Raw genomic sequence first — 11776 nt, 5'->3', positions numbered from 1 at the left:
GTGAACTTTAAGAATTGATGCAGCAAAGCACAAGAGATAGAAATAGTGTTTGTTGTTTGGGTGAAATTAGGGTTAGTGTTTCATATAGTTAGTATATAAATGATATAGTTACCTTTAATTTATGTTGCGAAATAATGTTTTTAATAGTCATTGGAATATTCATTGTGTTTATGTTAGTAGTAGTTTTTAGAGTAACTATATTTTTTAAAAAGTTACTATAACTTTAAAACAGTAACTATGTGTTTAAAATAGTTACTATATTTTTTAGAAAGTTATTATAAATTTAAAACAATAACTATGTGTTTAAGATAGTTACTATGTTAAGAACAGTTTATAGTGACTTTTTGATAAATAATAGTTACTATACGATTACATTATGTAATACTTCCTCCATTCTTTTTTAAATGACACAATTGTACTTTTGGCACTATTCATATAATATACTTTTACCATCAATTGTGATTTATACGTAACAAAAAATATAGTCATGTGGGGTCTTGTTATAATCGTCTCATCCTATAGTTTTATAATATCAAACTTTTATAATTTTTAACCATTGATAATAAAAGGTATTAATGGTTGAAATATTGCATTGGCAAACGTGACAAAAAAATTGTGTCATTTAATAAAGAATGGAGGAAGTATGTTATTTCGAGTATATTTTTGTCTGCTTCTTAGATAGTGACTATATGATTATAATGGTTACTATATTTGTACAATAGTTACTATATTATAATAATAATCACTATATGTTAAGCTAGTTGTTGTGTGATTATAATGGTTACTATATGTGTACAATAGTTTTTTTTTTTTTTTTTGGTAAACTGAGGAGCACAAACATTACTTAAGTTGAGTTAGAGGCATAGAGCCTATTACAATCCAAAAGCAAATCATCTAAACAATAACTAGGGGGGTGGGGAAACATCCTAGTTACATTCACTACAAGGTTATCCTTCCTACTCCGCTTAGCTAAACTATCCGCTACTACGTTGTCTTTCCTTGGCACGAACATGTACTCAACGGTTGTAAACGCCTCCTGCAACTCCCTGCACATAAGATAGGTGTTCGACAGGCAGTTAGTTTGTAGTCCTTGGTTCTTAAGCGCTTTGGCTGCACGCAAGCAGTCAGTGATAATAGTGATACTATTCCATTTTGACTTAGCCACCTCCAAAGCCTCCCGAATACCTAGCAGCTCCGCATGTGAGGGGGAGACGGCGTAAACCAATTTCGAGAAGCCGAGCACCCAATTACCTGCAGAATCACGAAACACACCTGCAATACTAGATGGGGTATCATGGTGAATAAAGGATGCGTCTACGTTCACATGGATATTGTTCCTAAAAGGAGGGGAAATGTCACCATTACTCGACCATACCTTTGGTGGGTGCACGCTATGGGGGTGGAACTTAAGGTATTCCATGGCAAGGTTGCTAGCTTTTGTGATGGTTATATTCGGGGGGTCATAGGGAGTGTTCTCAAACACATGTCTATTTCTTTGCTTCCAAAGTTCAAAGCAGGTATATGGAAAAAGGAGGTCCCACCCTATCCCCTTGTAGCTACCCCCCCACAAGAAGTTTGACTGCAACCACTGTTTCGGTTCTTTCAACCAGAAATCAACAGGAAGCTGGAAGTAATTCCACACTTGGTTCGCCTGGACACAATCTCTAAGTATGTGTAAGGTATCTTCCACCCGGTCATGGCAGTGAGAACAAAAGGGGTCTTGTATGACTTGTCTTATAGCTAGGAGTTTTTTGTGGGGTAGGCGATCCCACCAAGCAAGCCACATAAACACAGCGTACTTGGGTGGAATACGAGCCTTCCACAACCAGGCTACAGATGTTTGGTTGTTGGAGTGGGTGGCTACGTTATATGCATGGGCCAAGGAGAAACGATTGGCCTCAACAAAGAGGGATGACGGTTTATCCTGGCTACACTGATTTGGACTTGGAAGGCTATAGATTCGATCAAGGATAGTTTGAGGGAGATGAAAGGAGATGCGATCAAAGATCCAACCATTGGAGTTAATACAAGTGGCTAACTTCCATTCCTCTTCCCCTTGGTTTAGCGGCTCATGTATTAAAGCTCTAAGAGAGGATCTCCCCACCCACTTGTCAGACCATAGGGCAACGCTTTCCCCACTCCCTACCTCCCATACACAATTTGAGGCAAAAAAACCCCACCCCTTCCCTACACTTTTCCACAAGGGAGACCCATTAGAGAATTTAGTGACATGATTTTTATGAACATACTTTGACTGGATGCACTTAGTGGCCAACGTATCCCTCCCGTGACACAACTTCCAACCTAGCTTAGCCATGGAGATCATGTTTAGAGTATCATGTGCTCTAATGCCCAAACCCCCTTGGTCTTTTGGTTTGAACGTGTTAGCCTTTCCTACGAGGTGTATTTTCTTGCTATTTTCCCTATCCCCCCAAAGGAAATCATTGCTGATTTTGTCTAGGTCTGCCAATGTCGCTTTAGGGAAGTAGTTAGCTTGCATGTAGTAATTAGGAATGGTGTTTAAGGTGGACTTGATTAGTCATAATCTCCCTGCTCTAGTCAGGCAACTGGCTTTCCACGTAGCTAGCTTTTTCCTCACCTTTTCTACCAAAAATTGGACATTGCTACGAGTTGGCTTTTTGTGGGAGATGGGCATTCCTAGATACATACCTAGACTCTTACTTTCATGAACATTGATGGTGTCTTGGAATTGTTTTTTATGGTCACTATGAGTGTTTTTTGAAAAGATAAGTCGACTCTTGGCATCATTAACCTTTTGCCCCGACATTGCACAAAAGTCATCAAGTACCTCCCTTAGGGTACACGCCGTAGAATCATCAACCCTCCCAAATAACAAGAGATCATCCGCAAAGAGGAGGTGTGACACTTGGACTTTTTTCCTTCCTACGACAAAGGGTTTCCAGTGTTTGTTATCGCAAGCTTTAAAGATCATTTGGGACAGCGTGTCTAGGCAAATATTAAAGATATATGGTGACATTGGGTCGCCTTGTCTTAGCCCTCTTGAATGGGTGAAAGGAGGGGTTTTACCTCCATTGACAAGGATCGAGGAGGATGCGCTACAAATGCAATCCATGATTAGGGTCACCGTATGATCATCCAAGTCAAGATTAATAAGACAACTACGAATAAAACTCCACTCTAGACGGTCATAGGCTTTTTCCAAGTCCACCTTGAGTGCAAACCAACCCACATCTCCTTTCATTTTATTCATGCTATGTAGGACTTCGGATGCCACCACAAGGTTGATGTCAGGCCCCCTCCCCTTAATAAAGCTGTTTTGAGTGTCACTAATCCAACTAGACAAGTATGGTTTCATCCTATTCACAAGAATTTTGGTGACCAACTTATACATAGTATTGCATAGACTTATTGGTAGTAATTGTTTCACCGTTTCCGGGTTATCTTGTTTAGGGATTAAGCATATTAGGGCATGACAAAGTGTTGGTGGGACATGACCTTTGGTGAACCAACTCCTAATTTCGGAACACACGTCCCCTCCTAATGTTTCCCATGAATGTTGGAAAAAAGTGGGATGGAACCCATCTGGACCCGGGGCCTTAAGGGGTTTCATAGCAAAAAGGGCTTGTTTGACCTCCTGGTCTGAAGGTGGGTTCGCCAGAACCACACTTCCCTGTGAGTGGGGGCTAATGATACTACAATCCGCTTGGCTTGAAGAGTAAAGAGTAACATAGAATTCCCTAATATGGTCTACCAAATCGTTGGGGTCGCTAATCTCTTCACCCATATCATTTTTTAGACATCTAATCCTACCTCTCTGTCTTCTAACCTGGACTGATCTATGAAAAAAGCTTGTGTTACGCTCTCCATTCACCACCCAATCTGCCCTACTTTTCATTAACCAAAGGCTCTCTTCTTGTTCCAAAATTAACAAAAACTCGTCCTGGAGGCTAGACACTAAGTTTTGATGAAATTTCGAAATCGGGTTATTATCTAGACATTCTTGCGCCCCTTTTAACCTAGCTAGAACTCTCTTTTTCCTCGCATACACATTACCAAAGATTTCTTTATTTCATTGCACTAAATGATCGCTCATAGCTTTAAGTTTTCCCAAAATCCCCCCCTCCCCACAAGGCCAGACCTGATTAATGAGAGTGTGATAGTTTAGGTTTGTCATCCACATTGGTTCAAAACGGAAAGGCTTGGTGCCTCCAGACGGAGGGGTGGAGTCAAGTTTTAAAAGGATGGGACAGTGGTCGGAGGTAATTCGTGGTAAGTGCCAAATGGATGAGTTGGGAAACAAATTCGTCCACAAAGAGTTACCCCACCCCCGGTCTAGTCTTTCATGTATGGGATCCTCCTTCCTTTTATTGGTCCATGTGAACTTTGACCCATTATACCCCAGATCAGTAAGGTTACAAGTGTTCATCGTATCTGCAAATAAGGTAGCTCTTTTCCTGTTCAAAGGTCTCCCACCCCATTTCTCAGACTTACACAAAATTTCGTTAAAATCACCAATAACAATCCATGGCAAATTCACATTAGCAGCAATGTCGACCAAATTAGACCACAAATTTTTCCTCAAACTAAAATCAGTGCTTGCATAGATTGCGGACATAACAAAAGAAATATTTGAAAGTATTACCTCGATGAGACCATGCACTCCTTGACGATTCTCGCTAACAATGTGGACGTTGATGCGGCTAGACTTCCACATTAGGAGAATGCCACCAGCAACACCCTCCGGTTCGACCAAATGCCAAGAGTCAAAGGGTAGGTTGGCGACGATTTGGGCTGTTTTAGACCGGCCCGCTTGGGTTTCTGAGATGATGACCAAATCGGGATTGTGAAAGGCTAGTAGGTGACGAAAATTTGGGTTGAAAGATTTTCTCCCAATTCCCCTTGCATTCAAGTAGATGATAGACATATTAAACGGCAGTTGTGGTAGGCGCTTCATCGCCCTGACTTTTTCTGTTTGCTCTCCCCCCCACGGATCGATTTCTTCGTGAGTTAGTGGGCACAACCAGGTCTGCCTCCGAGGGATGGCCTTGACCCTTGTTACTCGCAAGTTTCTTCTTCCTTTTACCCCTTCCCAATTCACTTGAAAGGAGATCTGTTTGAGCATGGGGAGTATATCGATGGACATCAGAGCATTTGTGTTGCATGTTGCTACCACCTCGATCGGTGCATGCCGTAGTTGTGCAAATTTCCTCCACTTCGGGAGCAGCGAGTACGGGTCCAGCCACGGGCCCAGGTTGTGAAGTAGATTTAGTTCCTCTTGTTCGACTACGACCTCTTTCTCGAGTAACCAAGTCATGAATACTTCCATTACCGGCGGAAGGTGATCGGCGTCGTATAATTGGGGTAGATGGGCTAGTTCGAAATCCTCGTCCCCCCCCGTATACATCAAGAGATTGTCTATCTCTGGTGGGGCTAAGTTCGGGTGTAGGATCAACTTCTTCACTTCCATGAGGGATAATTCTTGAAGGTAGGTCAGATATGGGAGGAGGTAGAAGGTGTTGAGGAGGTTTATTTCTGGTTTGAGGGGTAGGGCTGTCCTGTTGAGGAGAAGAGTCTCGTCAGGATTCATGAGTGTGGCTCTCGGTGGGGAGGATGAGAGTGTTGTTGAGGATGCACTTCCGACGGAAGATATGGGTGAGTGGTGGTTTTCCATCATGTATGTTTCCAAGGGGTTCTTGGGAAGGTGAAAGGTTTTTTGGTTGGTTTAAAGAGGGAGATAAGGGGGTTGTGTGAGTTTTAACCTTGGATGACGAGATACTCGAGTGTGTAGGTAAGGTGATGGCAGTGGTAGAGTGTTGTTTCTGCAAAGGGGGGGGGGGTACGTGTCCTCTTTGGGGTGGGGGAAGGGAGTTCCTCATCTTCCGAATCGCTAGATTCAAGGGACCCGAGTATAGAGAAGGGGTTAAAGATATGTTCCCCAGGTACAAACTCTTCGTGCACAGTACTTAAGATTTCTTTGCTTTCCCCATGTGTTTCTTTTCCTGTAGGAGGCGGCTGTACTGTTTCCTTTGGGGCCCACTTTTTATTTAACATATTTTCTTGCTTTTCTGGATTAGCCCTAATCTCCTTACCTCTTTTGCTAATTACTTTCCAAACTCCGGTCCTTCCATCTTCATTAGTTTGACTAACTTTGTGAGCGGTTGTGGTCGGAGGAATTCCCAACGGACACGTGTCATGTGCATGCCCAAACTGATTGCAGTGTTTACAGAACCACACACCACTGGAGTATTGAATTTTTTGGTAAGATTTCCCTAGCCAAATGCCCCTTGCCGGTGTGTTTTCCTTAGAAATAAGCACACAGATGTTAGCAAATCTCCTTGCTTCCCCTTTCAAAGTGTGTGTATCAATCTTAACAACTGTTCCCAATTGTTGACCAATGTCCTCTAACATTGACTTTTCGTAAAATTCCAGTGGCAACTCAGGTAATGTTACCCACACCGGTCCGGTGTCTATCTTTGCCTCTGAGGGTCTGAAGGATGGTTCCCAATTTTGTGCCCACAAGTGTGCCCCCATGACAAACCATGGCCCATCGGCTAAAATATGGCAGCGTATCTCCTGCGAAATCCCATGCAATGCATAAAAACCCTTGCCCAATGCTACGAGGTCCATGTTCTTCGTAATTCTCCATAATTTTTGCAATTCCCTCCGTAAGTAATCCTTCTCAAAGGACTTACCTATGACTTTTACTATTATGGAACCTAGCCATGGTGAGGTTATGTCTTCATACCTTTCCTTTGAGAGAGGTAAGAATAGGTCGGCCCCTAGGGTAGATGGTGGAGGTGGGTTAAGGGCAAACGGTAGGTTTGAGAAGTGTGTTTTGGGTATGGGGATTATGGGAGTACCTTGGGGTAGTGGTGATGTCGTTGGTGTTTTTGTTAATGTGAGTATGTCTTTGAAAGTTCTGTTGCGGTGAATGGGGTGGGTTGAGTGTCCAGAAGCGTTGTTTGGTATGATTTGGTAGGGGGTGGTTGGTAAGGATGGATGTGTTGGGCTCCGGGAAGTGGTGGTGTTGGTGGGTGCATGTTGGTTCCGATGAGGAGGTTGACTCTTGGCTCTTGGTCGCCCCTGGTTGCGCTGCTGGTCGGAGTGCTCGGTCCCTGTCAAGAGTAGTGGTGCCGTGAGGGCGGTTTGGTGTTGTGCTGGAGGGAGAAAACCTCCAGCTTCTCTCTCTAACATCTCTCTAACAATAATTGTTGATTAATGACGTAAAAAAGTTATTATGTACAATAGTTACTATATTATTATATTAGTTACTATATGTTTGAAATAGGTACTATGTTTATTTTATCATGATGTGTTACCATATGTTTATTTTCTTCAATAGTTACTATATTATTTATATAGTTACTATATGTTTGAAATAGATATTATGTTTATTTTATCATGACTTGTTACCATATGTTTATTTTCTTTAATAGTTATTGTACGTTTTATATAGTTACTATATTTTTGAAATAGGTACTATGTTAGTTTATTATGTTATGTGCATGTTTTTATGTTATTCTATATTTTTAATGATATAGTTAATGTATTATGGATAGAGTTACTATATTATTATCACATCAACTATGTCTGCAACTCTGTGACTAAATGACCATCAATAATATTTATAGGTATTATATCTTGTATTATAGTAACTATATGTTTGGTATAGTTTTTTATGTATGTTATAATGTTCTTTTCATGTTCTTTGTTGTATTCCATGTTATTAGTAATAAGAGTTACTATGTTATGATCACAACAACTATATGATCATAACAATAACTATATCTACAACCTTGCTCGTATATGACTATCATTAATATTAAGAGTTACTATATCATGTATAATAGTAACTATATATTTTTAATAGTTATTATCTTATCATTATGTTCATTTTATGATCTTTCTTTGTACTCCGTGTTATTATTAATAAAAGTGACTATATTATTTTGACAGTAACTATATGACTATAACAATAACAATAACTATATATGCAATTCTGCAAGTATTTTACCATCGTTAATTGTAAGACTTACTATATGATGCATAATAGAAACTACACGTTTTACATAGTTACTATGTTAGTTTTTCATATTTAAATGTTAAATTATTAACTTAGTTTAAATATTATTGATTCGGAAATACAAGAGATGATGCATCCAGAATTGAAATCGTGCAAAGAATAAATTCTGCAAGGAAAACAAAAGCAGGAGGAGAAGAAGAAAATCCTGACAACAATGGAAACCAAGAACGTGGTAGAGGAAGGACATGATGTGTTGGTGGAAAAAAGAGACGGGGTCCACGTGAACGTGTCGATTAGTATTTTTTAGTTCAAAAAACATTTGAGTTTAACATGGTTTATTTATAGATGCAAAGAATTAGAATGTCGTAGCTAAAACAACTAACCAAGTAGTTAATGTTTTCTTTATTATTGTTCAAGAGTTATAATTACTGTTACTTTTGATATAGTTACTCTTTTATATTTCAGTAATTATGTGATATATAATAAAAAAAATACTATATGACCTCTAAACCATCTATATCATATTGTTTATTTTTATAATATAGTAATTGTTTTACAGCTAAAGTTATTTTTCTATATAATATAGTTAATCTTTGGATAGAATAATTGTTCTCATCGAAATTACTATATTATTATTATTTATTTCATAGTTACTATTCTGAAAATATAGTTACTTTACAGAACCTATAGTTTCTATAATTTACTCTTTTTTTTTCTGCAAGAATGAATATATAGTAGTAATTATTTTACAGTTAAAATTACTTTTCTATATGATATAGTTACTCTTTGGATAAAATAGTTACTCTTATCATTATTATGTTCATAGTTATTATTCTGGAGATATAGTTACTTTACAGAACTACAGTTTCTATAATTTACTCACTGTTAAAATTGCCTAATTACCCTGGTCCATGGTAATCTTATGGTGGACCGGGTCCATGCAAGTGGAATTGCTTGTATTGGTAAAACTGTTAAAATTTTGATTTTCTTTAAATACACGATATATCATAAATAAAACAATTACTCCAAAAAGCAAGATCACCATCAATAATATTTTTGTTATAGATAAATCACTAAATATATTTAACATAAGCAAAATCAAAAGACTTCACCCAAAAAAAAAGACAAAAAAAAAAACAGAATCAAAAGCAAAGATCTCACCACTAACTAACCACTTCCTATTACCTAACCAGAATTGCTGAATTAGAAAAATAACACCACCCGAACATTAATTTAGGAAAATTATAAAGTATCAGGGCGCGCAATAGACCGTAATCATCATACTACGTCAGTCAATTTTTTTTTAATTATAAGGTTTGCGCACTAAGTTGAGTAAATTCTTGAAAATTATTAGGTGTATTGTTTTTATGTACATTGGAAATTCCTATTTTATTTTATTCTCACATGTAAGGAGAAAATATGAGAAAGTGTACGACGTATGTAATATATTCTAGTAAATTCTAATGGGAAATGATCCTAAAGATATATTAAGGACTTGTACATTTAAAAGTGTTATAAGTATGTAGTAAGAAAACAAATTGCTCGAAAATGGGGTGAACGATCTAGCTAACTAGCTAGTAATACTTGACATGATAGTGAACCTTTTACCTGGGCCCAGGCGACCGCCCCTTATGCCGTGCCCTAAGGACACACGCTTATATTGCTATATCTCAGTCAATATGTCTTTTGAGGAATTTTTTTTTTTTTTTTAATCTTAATATGAATCTATCAAAAAAAATTAACTATGTAATCCCTACATCCCATAATACCTTGCTTGTTTGCCGTCAATAGAATGCATGGAATGATCGGAATTTCATATTCCTCTGTTTGATGCATGTACAGACTACATAACTTAATTATGACAACCATGTATGAGTGAAATTTTTTTTGACACACCTAATACTAATTTTGGGACACTACTTAGTGAGTAAAATACAGAAAACTGTATCTCACTTTAGACTAGTATCATTTTTCCAGTGCATGAGAGAGAGAAAGGGGTTTTAAAAAAGAAAAAAAAAATGGGGGGAACCGGTATGTCCCATGATGGAAAACGCATGAGAATATAAATATGCTTCTTATGTCAAGCAATAGTTACGTTGAATTCAGAATTATCTTTTCGTAACCTAATATCAAACAACCAAAGTGCTTGTTCATGATTTGTTGATCGTGTATGTAACTAGTAACTACTACGTACTACTTTACTACACTAGTAATTGTCTAATTGTCACATTATTAATTCTTACCGTTCATTTGAATTTTACACGGTCTATTATACTTTCCCATAAATATGCATATACTCTATATATATTTGACTAATACTCCGTATGAAATAAGAAATCTATATTATTAAAGTAGAGTGGTGAGAAATGAGAGGCCTTCAAACCCCCAATTATCAAACCACAACTACTCCACGTCATCACCCTTAATTTCCTCAAATTAAGCTTAATCAAATAGGAAACTATTAAAGCATAAAATTAAATTACCAACAAGAGGAAAAAAAATACTAACAAAAAAGAAAAATATTTAAACCTGTTAAATACGGGTCTGGGCCGCACCTGTCATCAAGAGAGAGAGTCCACTTAACAAATCCAAAGGAGGTTCCACCTTAAAACCATATGGCAATAAGGGAAGTAGCCCCTTGGCCTTATTATGTGATTAACTCTCTCATATTTTATCAATGTGGGACTCCCACACATGTTGTTTGGGAAAGCTTGCTTCAACAAAACCTTTAGTCTATTTAACTAATAATATGAATAAAGAAGGAAACTAAAATTAATAATATTTTTATTAGCTTTTTAATTTTATAAATATCCCGTGCTAATACACGGGTACAGACTAGTTGTATATTATAATAAAAATTCACTGAAACGAATCCACAATATACACATTTAATTCCTCTGAATATATTTCTTTTTCACAAAGTTTTAAAATGCTAAAACTTTCTAAATTTGACCACGTGAATAGTTATTGTTTGGGTGCCCAATTGGTTCTTAATTGGATCGACAGTCTAAAAGCCCAAAAGGCTACAACAACAACATATAAAGCCATTTTACCCCTCAAAGGCTATTCAACCAAATACAAGGCCCAAGGCCCATCAAGTAATAAATGACCTATTGGAGCATTTACTACACAAATACTATAAATAAGCCGTCAAGGCTCACACATCAAGGTACGTCCAATTTATTGCCTTAAGACTACTCTTTAGAGAACTCCCTCTCTAGAATCCGAGCATCGTTCTTACTTAGACACCGGAGGGGCTTTTCTTGGAACATCCCGATGCCAGTTACTTTGCTCATTGTGCAGGTAAATTCAGACACCGCTCATTCAAGCAAACAAGATCTTCCACTACAATAAATAGGGCCTTCGTCTGAAACACATTGTTTGAACACCGGAATAGTTATGAACTTATAATTGATTTCACCGCGTCAACATACTCATTTCCAAGTCTCTTGACATACTTCATAGTTCATACCATATTGATTTATTGGTAGTTTCCAAAAAAGAAAAAACGTAATGTATAACGTGGTACTTAATTGGTATGTGTGTTTTTTTCCAAGCTTTTCACACACCTCACACCCTTGCATTCATCTAGAAAGACAAAATGGTCTCCGAAAGAGTTTATAAAAGAGCAAACATAAGGAATAAGGGGGAAATTATATGGCAGAATAGCATTGGGTTTTCCTTTCTTTTGAGTTGGAAATCAATTGCCATTTTATCTCTTTTTCCTTTTAATTTGCAAAAATGCATGATTGCCATTTCTTTTCACTCTTT

At 37.7% G+C, this 11776-nt stretch overlaps 1 protein-coding gene across 1 annotated transcript; it reads right to left on the bottom strand.

Annotated features, from left to right (window-relative positions):
* Nucleotides 1–5736: 5736 nt before the first annotated feature.
* Nucleotides 5737–6609, bottom strand: LOC130463681 (uncharacterized). Its single transcript, XM_056832889.1, has one exon. The coding sequence runs from the start codon at nucleotides 6607–6609 to the stop codon at nucleotides 5737–5739; it is 873 nt and encodes a 290-aa protein (XP_056688867.1).
* Between the last annotated feature and the right edge of the window lie 5167 nt (nucleotides 6610–11776).

The sequence above is a fragment of the Spinacia oleracea genome, chromosome 6 (genome assembly GCF_020520425.1).
Source record: "Spinacia oleracea cultivar Varoflay chromosome 6, BTI_SOV_V1, whole genome shotgun sequence".
NCBI classification, from domain to species: domain Eukaryota; kingdom Viridiplantae; phylum Streptophyta; class Magnoliopsida; order Caryophyllales; family Amaranthaceae; genus Spinacia; species Spinacia oleracea.
Note: the sequence above shows the minus strand (reverse complement) of the source record. Positions and strands in the feature narration are given on the sequence as shown.

What these genes read in the sequence shown, in the direction of transcription:
- LOC130463681 (XM_056832889.1), bottom strand. Translation starts at nt 6,609, where the DNA reads ATGGACCTCGTAGCATTGGGCAAGGGTTTTTATGCATTGCATGGGATT.